At 40.9% G+C, this 13,253-nt stretch overlaps 1 protein-coding gene across 5 annotated transcripts in view; it reads left to right on the forward strand.

Annotated features, from left to right (window-relative positions):
* The window catches only part of MBD5 (methyl-CpG binding domain protein 5), a 247,306-nt gene that overhangs the window by 158,300 nt on the left and 75,753 nt on the right, over window positions 1-13,253 (forward strand). For all 5 annotated transcript variants that reach the window (XM_074967320.1, XM_074967318.1, XM_074967321.1 and 2 more), the window contains 4 exons: window positions 3,308-3,434; window positions 3,862-3,996; window positions 9,939-10,041; window positions 11,510-11,690. In XM_074967320.1, coding sequence (XP_074823421.1) covers window positions 3,884-3,996; window positions 9,939-10,041; window positions 11,510-11,690 — 397 coding nt within the window. In that variant the 5' untranslated portion in view covers window positions 3,308-3,434; window positions 3,862-3,883. The remainder of the gene's footprint in view (window positions 1-3,307; window positions 3,435-3,861; window positions 3,997-9,938; window positions 10,042-11,509; window positions 11,691-13,253) is intronic.

Raw genomic sequence — 13,253 nt, forward strand, 5'->3', positions numbered from 1 at the left:
GCTGGGAATGCTCCCACATCACTCTGAGGAAGAAAGAAAGTGTTAGTGCCCTAGCCCTAACCCACTTTCATACTCACACACGCACCACCCGAGGCTGGCCAAGTCAGGGTGTAACTTAAGAAGAAGAGGGGGAAGGGTGGACGAGAGTTCTGTCCTGTGCAGAGGCTGTCCAGGGTCCGCTGTTGATCTCCAACTTGCTTCAGCTCTTGGGAAGGTTTTAAGTCCTGGGTTCTGTTGGGGGCGTTTCGTCCAGGGTCCTTTATCCCCCGTGCTCTCTGTACCAGTCCAAACCAGCCTTCCGAGGCTTCCTTGGTCTCCCCAAAACACATCGGCTTCAGGGTCGCAAGACTGTTATGTCCCCATTTGCTGACCTTCGCTAGTTTTGCACCCCCCTTTTAGGTCTGTCTGGTTCAGTTCTCCTTTCCCACAGGCTTTTGGCTGTTTAGCAGCAGGGAGCTTGTTTGTGTGTGCATTGGCCTTGAGTGGCAGTTTCACCCCTTATCTTCAAGCCTAGCTGAATTGTCGAGTTAACCCGTTCCATTCTTCCTTCCTCCCCCTTCAGCCTCTCGCAACCTGCAAAGGAATCTTTCACTCCACACTCACACCTTCAGCCCTTCCCAAGATCCTTTCCAATGCATATGAAAGCATTAGCAATATACAATGCTGCAGCTTACCCATGGGACCCCCCGGCGGGGGCAATTTTACTGTGACTGGGACATTCCCATGGGGCAATTTTACTGTGACAGTATAGGAAGGAAAGGTCTCTGAAAAGAGGAGAGAAGATACTGAACTCTGAAAGTGACAAGATATGAGTTCAATCTGATCTGTGGTGGAAGAGAATTTTATAGTGCAGGGCTCTGCTTCTGACTTCCATGAAGCTCATCTTAGGCTCCATCAGCTGCAGTGTATTTGTCCATCATTGCAGTGTCAATAGGTTATATATGTAGCTTCCAAGTTATTTCTCATTGAGGGACTCGTAAAGGAAGACCAGGATCTTGAAAAAGATCTGATATTGGGTGGTAGATTGGTGTAAAGCATAGTATGACATGTAATATGCTCTTATTGACATGTAATTCTGAAAGAGACATGAGGCTGCATGTTGTGTCAGCTGAAACCTCTGTATGGCCTTCATGGTGACACATAGATCGATTTCATTGTAGTCATCCACCTTACAGGCTTGTATGGGCAGTGGCAGGTAGGAAGTTCCAAAGGCAGGGACGTTCATCTCAGAGAGCACTGCTGAAGATACCAGACACCTAAATTCTAGGCTTCTCCCTCCAATTTGAATATCCATGGATTGTTATTCAGCAGATAAATTAGTATAATTTTTTCCAAGCTTTTACATTTATTTCCTGCCTGTGTATCTAATCTCTCTGTTCCTTTGTATCCTTTCTCTGTGTTCACTGGTGCTCGTAAGACCTCCCAATTTAGTAATAAAATAAGCTATGTCTACTTAAAAATTGAAAGGCATGCATGCACAGTGCAAAATGTAAAGTCAAGAGGCGCATACTTCAGACAAGATGCCCTGCATATGTTGGGCAGCTCATGAGGTGTGAAGAAGCAGTTGGATTTAGCCTGACTTTTGTCTTTTTACCAGGACCTTCCCTGACCAATCCTTAAGCCCCTTATTGTCCACCAAACTTGTATTTATTTAAAATGTCATGTGTTCTCAAGGCTTACATCCCCATAAGGGACCTCCAGGGTGGGGAAAATGTAAGATGGGTTTCTTCAGAGCAAGATTACAGGCTATTCCTTGCACCTTCTTCATGGCTGAGGAACAAGTCCCAAAACCAGCATCTAGCTCCCTTATCCCAACTGAAGGTTTACTCCCAAGTCTCTGTAACCTTAACCAAGACAGTGTCCAGCCTGCATCCTTGTCCTTCTAGCCCATGCCATTCTGGTATCACACAAGGGTCTAAAGAAAGAAAGTGTAAACTTCTTGATGTTCATATGTAAAAATAGCACAGTTCAAAGAATGTGCACTGCTTAAGTACATCCATATGATACAAGAAATGTATGTGTTCCTATAGAATGCTCAATGTTGTGTTTGTGGGTGGGGGATTGTTCTTTTTTTCTTATTAAATCCATAGCTTAATATTATAATTGCTTTGCTTTTAAGTATATACCACAAAATATTTGCATTATGGACAAGCCGGTGTTGGTGTAGGAAATTTTAATTTTTGCATTCTCTCTCTCTCTCTGCAACCTTAATGTTGCACTGGCATAAGTTGTTTTATATGCAATACATTTGAACTGTTTCTCTCTTGAAGCACATTCCCTGTTACAATCAGCTGGTTCAATAGGCAAAGTATTGTATTTGAAAATAATAGTTAGCAAGAAAGATAGAGCAGATATAGCATTAAACTATTTCAAAATAAAAGCTCTAACAGGATCAATACTGCTGTGGAGATTCATCAGTGTCTTACCTTTTGATTTCTAGAACTATTGTTTTTATAGCTTTTACAGTATATTTAGCGTTCGAACTAAATCTTTCCTATTCAGCTTCACCTTAATAAAACTTGCTTTCTAGAGAATTAATTCTCTCTTGAAATACTTATAAGTCTTCATTTTGGGGAGATAACAGGAGTTCATGTCATTGTGAACAATAGGGCTTACTCATACAATATAATGTTATGAGACAAGTTTATTACTTTTTCTGTGCCAATCAGGCAGTTCAGTAGGTGCTCAGATGAGATCATGCAGAAGAACATGCAAACTAGGATACCACATCTGCACTGAGAAATCAAGTGATGCAGTCTTATTTTTTGCAATCATTTTTTTTTATTTGATTACTTGGGTAGAATTAAAGCTCAAATATATTAGCCTGTTCTGCAGTACTTTTTGGTTTAAAAACATTTAACAAAATTTCATTTTAGAAATAAGTTTTTTAAGCCATTAACTGGGGCAAGTGGTTCAGTTGCAACTTGTATGAGAATACTTCTGTACTACCATTGAGTTAAAATGGGCTATTTCATTGATCCAAATTGTGTGTTAACCTCTTAGTGACTAACATCACACACTCTTAGATTTAATATGTGAATACTTCAGTGTCATTCATATGTAAACAATATACATTTGCAAGTTTACACTTCCGCTCAGGTTTACTTTGAAAATTTCTTTAAGGGTTAAAGGTTTGATTCTGAGCACCTTAAATGGATGAGGCTATATTAGTGAGTAAAAGTTACAAAATCATGCCTTGGGTGATGAAAGAGAGTAAATAAGTGGCTTATGGTATTTGAATTGTCAGATCATTTTATTGCACATTTGTTTAGCTGCATGTGTTTTACACAGCTATGTGTTTTTTCAGGTTGTTTTATTGGAATTGTGAAGTCATGAAAGAATCACCAGAAGATACCTGCAGCACCTTGGATAATGAGTGGAAGATAAAGAGAAAGCAAAAAGAATGTGGCATATAAAGGGTGTAATACCTGGAGGTATTAACTCTGACTCATATCTGTAAAAATGAGACTAGCTCTCACAAAATACAAGTTATCTTAGACAGTCATCAAGCTTGGAGTCATGCTGTCAAACTAAGAAATTCACTCCCCCCCCTCCCCTTTCTGACAGGTAATAGAGCATTGGTGAATTATGATTTTCCTAAATTGGAAGCACTCATTTTTACCCATGTAGTTCATCCTTATGAATACATAATAAACATTGCATATTTAATGTGCATTATAATGGGAAACTGACTCATTAGCAAAAAAAAATGGCAAATTTTAAGGACTTGGTTCCAAATTGAGCTGGAGCCTCCCAATGCACTTTGTACAATCTGGGTAAAGATGTATTGAATGTCCTTCTTTTGAAGGCCATAATGACATGTAATATAAGGATATCATCTTACTGTTGATATCTTTGAAGAGTCATAAGCAGAAACAGAAAAATGAATGGCGGAAAGGAGTGTGATGGAGGGGACAAAGATGGAGGTCCGCCAGCAGTACAAGTTCCAGTTGGCTGGCAACGTCGAGTGGATCAAAATGGAGTGCTCTATATCAGGTGAGGATTATGTAAATTGTGTGCTCTTTTTATTATTTATTTAGTTATTTATTTAGTTATTTATCTATTTTAGTCATGACAGAAAGCATATACTAGTTTAAGGCAGTGACTCTCCTGATGATGTATAGTAACTTTATGTATTTTTCCTTCTGGAAATATTAGACCAAATGTTCTGCTTGTGTTAATTGGTGCAGCTCTGTCTAAATCAACTGAGCTGTTCCAGGTTGGACCACCTGAGAATTCGGCCTGTCGTTCGTTTTTTGTTGCTGCTTTGTTTGATAAATTCCAGTATCCAGTTCTAATTACTGTATTTTTTTAACTAGGCCGGATGTAAAGTAGCATGAATAATTCTGTGCTGCTTCTTACTTTTCTGTTGTTTTGAATTGTTCACATAGATTTTTATAGCTGATAAGTATGTCAGATATAACACCACTTACATTTTTTATTATTCAGTCCACGTAATACAAACTCAAAATACTTTACATTTACCTCTTTTGCCTTAGTCTTCCTAGATTTATCATAGAATCATAGGACTGGAAGGGACCTTGAGAGTTCATCTAGTCCAGTCTCCTGCACTCATGGCAGGACTAAGTATTATCTTCGAGACCATTCCTGACAGGTATTTGTCTAACCTGCTCTTAAAAATCTCCAATGATGGAGATTCCACAGCCTCCCTAGGCAATTTATTCCAGTGCTTAACCACCCTGACAGGAAGTTTTTCCTAATGTTCAACCTACACCTCCCAAGCTGCAATTTAAGCCCATTGCTTCTTGTTCTATCCTCGGAGGTTAAGAAGAACAATTCTTTCCCCTCCTCCTTGTAGCAACCTTTTATGTATTTGAAAACTGTTATAATGTCCCCTCTCCGTCTTCTCTTTTCCAGATTAAACAAACCAAATTTTTTCATTCTTCCCTCATAGGTCATGTTTTCTAGACCTATAATCATTTTGTTTCTCTTCTCTGGACTTTCTCCAATTTGTCCACATAGAATAATAGAATATCAGGGTTGGAAGGGACCACAGGAGGTCATCTAGTCCAACCCCCTGCTCAAAGCAGGACCAGTCCCCAACTAAATCATCCTAGCCAGGACTTTGTCAAGGCTGACCTTATAAACCTCTAAGGAAGGAGATTCCATCGCCTCCCTAGGTAACCCATTCCAGTGTTTCACCACCCTCCTACTGAAAAAGGTTTTCCTAATATCCAATCTAAACCTCTCACACCGCAACTTGAGACCATTACTCCTTGTTCTGTCATCTGGTACTACTGAGAACAGTCTAGATCCATCCTCTTTGGAACCCCCTTTCAGGTAGTTGAAGGCTGCTATCAAATCCCCCCTCATTCTTCTCTTTTGCAGACTAAATAATCCCAGTTCCCTCAGTCTCTCCTCATAAGTCATGTCATAAGTCACATCTTTCTTGAAATGTGGTGCCCAGAACTGGACCCGACACTCCAGTTGAGACTTAATTAGTGCTGAGTAGAGCGGAAGAATTACTTCTCATGTCTTGCTTACAACACTCCTGCTAATACATCCCAGAATGATGTTCACTTTTTTTGCAACAGTGTTACATTGTTGACTCGTATTTAGCTTGTGGTCCACTTTGACCCCCAGATCCCTTTCTGCAGTATTCCTTCCTAGGCAGTCATTTCCCGTTTTGTATGTGTGCAACTGATAGTTCCTTCCTAAGTGGAGTACTTTGCATTTGTCCATACTGAATTTCATCCTATTTACTTCAGACCATTTCTCCAGTTTGTCCAGATCATTTTGAATTTTAATCCTACCCTCCAAAGCACTTGCAACCCCTCCCAACTTGGTATTGTCCGCAAACTTTATAAGTGTACTCTCTATGCCATTATCTAAATTATTGATGAAGATATTGAACAGAATCGGACCCAGAACTTCTTATGCCTTGCTCGTTATGCCCTTCCAGCATGACTGTGAACCACTGATAACTACTCTCTGGGAATGGTTTTCCACCAGTTATGCACCCACCATATAGTAGCTCCATCTAGGTTGCATTTCCTGAGTTTATGAGACGGTCATGCGAGACAGTATCAAAAGCTTTACTAAACTCAAGATATACCACGTTTACTGCTTTCCCTCTAACCATGAGGCTTGTTCCAAATATCCATTGTTTTTACAGCTTTTTTAAACTTCCTTGTTCCTTGTGCAAGGAAGTTAAGAGGATAATCGCTGTAATAGCTGTAAACAACATGAATCTTGAAAAGGTTTGCAAATGTTTCCTACTGGATATCACCATTCTTCTTCATCAAGAACTGCTTCTGCAGATCTCCAGCTCCTGGCCACAATTGTCCCAACTTTCTGTATGCCATGTTCAGTACTGTTTTGCAGATCCAGATGTTAGGTGAGTTAATACAGTACAAGAGACCACAGCCCCAGCCACGCTAAGTTCCTTTCCGTCAGCCATAAACAGGAAGCATCCAAATTTTTGCTGCTGCTTCACGTGCTTGTCCACTCTGGGTGCGCATACCCCCCAGGCATTTGAGATCAGAGTGTTTTGGCCAGCAGTGTCCATTGGGGCCACTCATGTAACCTGACTGTCATCATGCCCCCATACCAAGGTCAGAAATGCTGGTGTGGGCTCAACCATCACTCAGTTCCTTCTTATTTCTCGTGACTATGAGATGGAAGTTTTACCTTCCTTCCTTCCTTTTTTATTTTTTTTTTAAATCTGGTCAGGAACTTCTTCCCAGTCCTGGGGCTTAGAGATGTCCCATACTAAGTTGTCCAACTCTTAAGTATTGTGCCCTTCTTGTGCTGTGGCAATTCCATTTAACAATGGGAAACATCAGTTACCATTTTTGTCTTGGGGAGCCTATGTCCCTGACAATGGCTTGGTGTGCAAGTCCTTTTCTAAGAAGACTTCAAAAGGCAAGAGGGCACGCCTAACTTTTTTTTTTTGTTAGTCTGGGGTCTGATCTGGGTTGGGCAGGCACCACTGAAGAAGCTCCACTTCTGTCCAGAAGTGCTTCTGTGAGTTCTGGATCCACTAGCTCCCAGGCTTCATCTTCAAAGACCAGCTTTGGATGTAGGTAGGACTGTTAAAGCTAAGTCTTCAGAGAAGAAGGAGCATCACCCCTCTGAGAAAAGCAAAGGCAAATGCCTGCTGGGAATTTCCAGTAAAAACAAAGTTCAGGTCACCCCACTGCTCCCAATGAAAGGAGTCTCCACACTCTGAGCTCCTCGGGAGCATGGTATCAGGACTCCTTCACCGCTTTAGGATTGAAAGTTTAACTGTGTCTGGTACAGAGGCCAGAGCATCAGGGGCTACCTCAGCACTACTTCTGCACTGGCTATTATGGTACCAATACCATTGGTACTGGTCTCTTTGGTGCTGCTCACTTCAGCATGAGTGTGTGAAACAAGACTCATCAGCACTGTCAACCCCAGTGCTGTCTGCTCCCACCCCTAGGTTTATGGGACCACTTCTCTCAGTACCAAGGAAGTATGTGGTACTGAGGGATCTTCAGGTTTCAGATGAGTTGGGATCTCTGCTGCACTCCACAGATCTAAATATTGCCACTATAATAGCACTGAGCTCCTGGCTTAGTGTTGTTACCTCTCAACTTACAACCTACCACCCCAGCTTTTGCAGCTCCTCACTGCCTTTCAGATCTACAATCCTTTTTTTGTCATCTTCAGATTCCCAGCACATCAGGGAGGGATCTCCTACATATTCTCTTTTTTAACCTTATGAATGAGGAAGTGTCAAGGGCTTCAGACATGTTTAGATCTCATAGGGGGTATAGGTTAAGGCATATACCCTAGTATCTTTTTTCTGGCCCTCAGACCCTTTTGCTTGTAGTAATCCAACATTGTGCTGTCTTCACCACTCAAGATGTCCTACTTCTGCATGACTTCTGTGGGTGAGAACCTCCTCCCTTACACCATACCAGGAAAACTGCAGTATTTCAGTTTGTAGCCCATGAATCTGAGCTCCCGAGGAACTATTTGAGGAGGAACAGCCTCGGGCTCAGTATCAGGTGATGTCAGCTGCTATCATCCCATCTACACCTTCTCACCCAGATGATTACAAGAGCTTTCAAGGTCTGCTCAGAGATGTAGCCAGTTTCCTTAAGGTACCAGTGGAGGACCTACAAGAGCTCACATAAGCTCTTGAATGTTTTCCTGGCCTCCATGCCCTGGAGCTAACTCATATTCCCAGCTGTGCCAACTAATCTGTATTTAAAGCACCACTAAACTCAGGTGAGAGGGTTTTTTTATATAGAGAAGAGTGGGGGTTGGGACAACACATGGATAAGAACCTAAATTAACTCAGAAGTGTCGATGTAACCGAAGTGACAATTTGTTCCGTGCTGTGCTTATTCAGAACAGATTGTAACGGTTCCATTTAGCACTATGTGACTCGTTAGTTCTGGAATTCTAGAGACAATATTGAAAACTAGGGATAATACTTGTTGAGTGAAGAAGTAATAATGAGAGGATCTTGCTTTAATCATCCTACAGTAGAATTATGCCTGAGTCTTTTCAGAGGAGTAAGCGCTGTTCTAAAATGTGTCAGTTTAGAGGAGGATACGTTTTTCTTTCCAGCCTGACTCTTTTGCCTCATACCTTTGTTGTATGCTTTTTAAATTACTGTTTAATTTTATTTATTTTCATATAAAACTTTAATCTAAAAGTTTAACATCCCATGTAGTTCAGATCTTATATGACTGTGTTATATATAAAAACTTAAAGTATTGTTAAGTTAATTATTTCATAAATAAATTGGAATGCTCCAGTCAACTTCAATAAGAAAATTAATTAATTAATTAATTTAAACCTCTGTCATATAGAAATGTCATATGCAGTTGTTGACCCTGAATGTAGCTTAATATTTTTATCATCTAAAATTAGTTGTTCATTTATCTGTTTTAAATGTGAAGTCTTCTAATGTTTTGGTGTTTGAATTCGGCTGTCTCCTAGATCCAAATATCAATGTAGTAGAGAGGGTTGGTTTGTTGGCTTGTTCAAAATAGGAGTTTTATATACAATTGGCTCTTTACTCTTTTATTCACCAAGAATTCAGCCATCCCACTCTAGTTCTGTTAGTCTTTCCTTAATAAAAAGCTTAGACAACCAAGTAACAAAGAGCACTCTAGGAGCATTAGATTTCAGTTATACAGTCTTTCCTCCTTTCATGGATTACTGGTCTGGATGGAACATGATTTCTTTTTTGGCTATGGAAACAATGATCTTCTTTAGAGAGTTACAGAGCCCCAAGTATGTATTAATTGTCTAGTTTATCAGAAACCGAGGTTTGAGCCCCCGTGTTTAAGAAAAACCAAACCTATAATAAGCAAAAACTATATATGTAACTCCTGTCCTCCTGGAGTTAACATCTCTTGATTGTAAGCTTAGTTTCAGCAAAATCAAGATGTACACTTAACTGGCCTATGTATCCTCTTGTGACATCCTTCCTTAAATTAGGGTCTGAACAGGTGAAGTACAGTGTGCAGGTGGACTGCTGCACCTTCTTGGAGCTCTATTGACTTCATAGTGGGGATCTATGTGGTTGCTACAGTCCACCCATGGATCTTATAGGGCCATAAGTGTGTTTGCGCAATGGGACCTTAATTATGTTTGAGGCCTTAAAGTACTACTGCAATATGAATAAATAAATACTGATAAATTTGGTTACCTTGGGTTTTTTTCTGTGGGGCCACCTTTTTGTTTCTGCATTAAAATCAGTGGTTTTCTCAGAAATAATGTTGTGTCTGGCACAAACAACTTTGCATCTGCATTTTTTTTTTCTGTAGTGTGATCTTGACCAATAAAATACTGTCTGCTGATGAAAAACAAGATATCAAACATAATAAAAATGTGAACGATTCACTATCTTAATTTTTTTTTTATTTTTCGCATATCTGTATATGGAAACCATTACCTAAAAGTATTGATTCATTTATATTATTCCTTTATAGTCCCAGTGGGTCTTTATTATCCTGCTTGGAGCAGGTTAAGACATACCTGCTGACTGATGGAACCTGCAAATGTGGCTTGGAATGTCCTCTCATTCTTCCCAAGGTAAAAAGTAGCTTTAAATATGTATGCTACAGTGCCTGTCAAATAAATGTTGATGTCATTATTTCTGCCATGCCATAATTTCATTCCTATTTAAATGGTACACTTATGAGGACATATCATGCAGTTAAGATCCAAAATATAGGATATTTTTGTTTTTGTACAGAGGTTGGTTGGTTGGAGGAAAGGAGGAGTCATGGCAGGGGGAGTATAAAACCTAACACGAATACAAATATTTTTCATTATTTTATTTTTATTTAAATTTTCCATTTGTTTACACATATGCCTGTAGTGTTGGAAACGTAATGCAATAGCATTGTACTAGTGCATGAGAACCAGAAAATGAAACTAACTAATATAGTAGTTTCAAGGCAATCTGATGACATTTAGCACCGTCCATTGGATTCCCAATACCTTTGGGTTCTGGCCCATAATTTATTTTTTTTCTGCTTATAAAATATACATTATTAGTATACATTGAGTGCCACCACTCTTATATAGCTATTCATTATATTTACACGCAGTAAAGAGCTATATAAGAGTAGCTTTCATATAATATCCAGAAATTGGGTCAAGTAATGGTAAAATCCTGAAATTCATAATATTGTACAATTGTAAACTATTATCCTTAATCCCAGACATCCATGGGATTTTTTTTAACTGACTATATAGTGCACTAATGATGTTTTCTTTAAAATTCTGTTAAAATAAAACAAAGGGCAGGTTGCATACCTTTATTTGCTTTCTATATTTATCAAAATTATCATTGGTTTACAGGGCTGCCTTTCTATTCCTAACAGTAATCAATGCTGCAATGCGGTTGGGACATAGATTCTTTCTCCTTCCCTACCACCGCTCACCCAAACACACACCTCAAAAGGGAAATGTGGTAAATTATTTCCCTCCATCCTCCCTTACCATGTAGCCTCATTACTACTGCAAGCAGCCTTAGGCAGCCACTCTTTTTTGTCATACCAAGACTGTGGTGCTCTTTCCTATGCCCTTTCTAACCCAGCCCTCTCTTGATTAGTGGCTGGCTGGTTGAACTGCTTCAGGAATTCATTTTCTGGATCAGTCTCCCCTAGTTGGGTGGACAGAGAAAGAAGGAGATGTGAGTGATGGGTGGAAGTGAGAGAGGACCAACCCTCCATGGTGGAAGCAGGAAAAGCAAGAAGGTATATAGCACCCACCACTGTCTGCATTCAGCAGGCTCTTTCTGCAGCTGGAGTGGTGGGATTGCCAACAGCATCCAATAGAGGAGATTTTAGGGCAGTCTAGGAGTGAGGCAAGAGATCCTCCAAAACATGCTATAGAGGCTGACGGACCATGAGATGTAAGACATGTGAGGGAGATTATTTAAGGAATTAAGGCACATTTAGTTCTAACCTGATTGCATTTCCAGTTCAGGTATATTTTTGGAGTTTGCTACCTTTGTTATGAATGTATCTAATATTAGGATTATTTTTTTCAGGTATTTAATTTTGATCCTGGAGCTGCTGTCAAACAGAGAACTGCTGAAGATGTTAAAGCAGATGAAGATGTCACTAAGCTATGCATCCATAAACGGAAAATTATTGCTGTGGCTACACTTCATAAAAGCATGGAAGTTCCGCATCCTTCACTGGTTCTTACTAGTCCTGGGGGTGGAACTAGTGAGTAATATTATTCAAGAAAAGAAAGATTAATTTGACTACATGATTTTTAAAATTAGAAACTAGTTCTCTAAAACAGTAAATAACTAATTTCAACCCCCTATGCTGATGAAACCTTAGGGAGGAGAATTTTAAAGTAGAAAAGTAACAAAAAATCCAAATTTAAGATGCATATAAAGATGTTAACAGACACAACTGTACATGGTACATATGTACTTTAGTATTTTTTAATTACCATTTATGATTTTAAAGGTCTGCCTTAATACATATGTTCAATGTAACTAATGCTATTAGGATCCTTAACTTCGGAGTTTTGTGACTGCTGTGCATTTCTATTTTCAGCTTCATCTTTGCATGAATGTACTGTAGCTTTCTTCATGTAGTTTTTATATTCTATTTCTATAAAAGGAAAGAAGAAATAAAATGATATGCTTATCCCCAGCCAACTAATCCCAGCTGCCCAGTTTTCCCTACTTTCCTTCCTGACTACACTATTATCCATCTCCCAGTTGAAGAAACCCTTCCAAAACACAGCTCCTCCCAAAACTAAGTGCCCCAGCAAATATAAGAAGATTGCCTCTTTAGATAGGCACACTTGCATACATTGTAATATGTGTCTATAGGCCACGTTCTGTGGTATGTACTTGGATAGATTTGTTTTTGTAATTTAGTCAGAGTCAAATGTTGCATGCATTTGAATGAGCCATCTGATTGCTGTTGAAACATACACATTTATGTATATTTCGTGGAGGCTGGGTTAGTTTCTGCAGCTGTTAAGGAGTAGTGGAAGGCAGTTTGTCATAGTAGTGTAGTGGGGAGAGACTGGCAACTAGGGTGAAGGCGTGTCCTGTCACTGCAGCGCATGTGCATGGTGGCCTTGTCTCTGGTAGGGTTGCCAGGCATCAGGTTTATGTCTGGAACGCCCTCTCGAAAAGGGACCCTGGCAACTCCAGTCAGCACAGCTGACTGGGCCTCGAAAACTCCGATTGGCTGCAGCGGGGCAGGCAGGTTCTGTGCCCAACTCCACGTGGCTGCCAGGAAGCGGCCGGCATATCCCTCCGGCTCCTAGGTGGAAGGGTGGCCAGGGGAGCGCTACGCGGTGCTCTCACCCACAGACGCTGCCCTGAACGCTGGCTCCACAGCTCCCATTGGCCGGGGAATGGGCCAATGGGAGCTGAGAGGGCAGCACTTGCAGGCGGGGACAGTGTGCAGAGCCCCCTGTCTGCCCCTCTGCCGAGGAGCGGCAGGAACATGCTGCCGCTTCCCAGGAGCCACGCAGACTTTCTCCATCCCCGGGAAATGCTGGGCCACCTGATGTTTGCACCGTCCAGAGCCCGAGCCCCTCATGTCCCAACCTCCTGCCCCGCTCGGAACCACCTCAAACAACTAAACTTCCTCCTGGAGCCTGCACCCCCTCCTGCACCCCTGTCACATCCCTAAGCCCTCTCCCGCACTCCAAACCCCGGAGCCCCATCAAACCCTCATCCCCAGACCCACCCCAGAGTCCTCATTCCCCCCCCCCCCCAACTCTCTGCCCTATCCCGGATCTCCTTCCCACATTCC

This window comes from Natator depressus, chromosome 11 (assembly GCF_965152275.1).
Source record: "Natator depressus isolate rNatDep1 chromosome 11, rNatDep2.hap1, whole genome shotgun sequence".
In the NCBI taxonomy this organism is placed as follows: Eukaryota; Metazoa; Chordata; order Testudines; family Cheloniidae; genus Natator; species Natator depressus.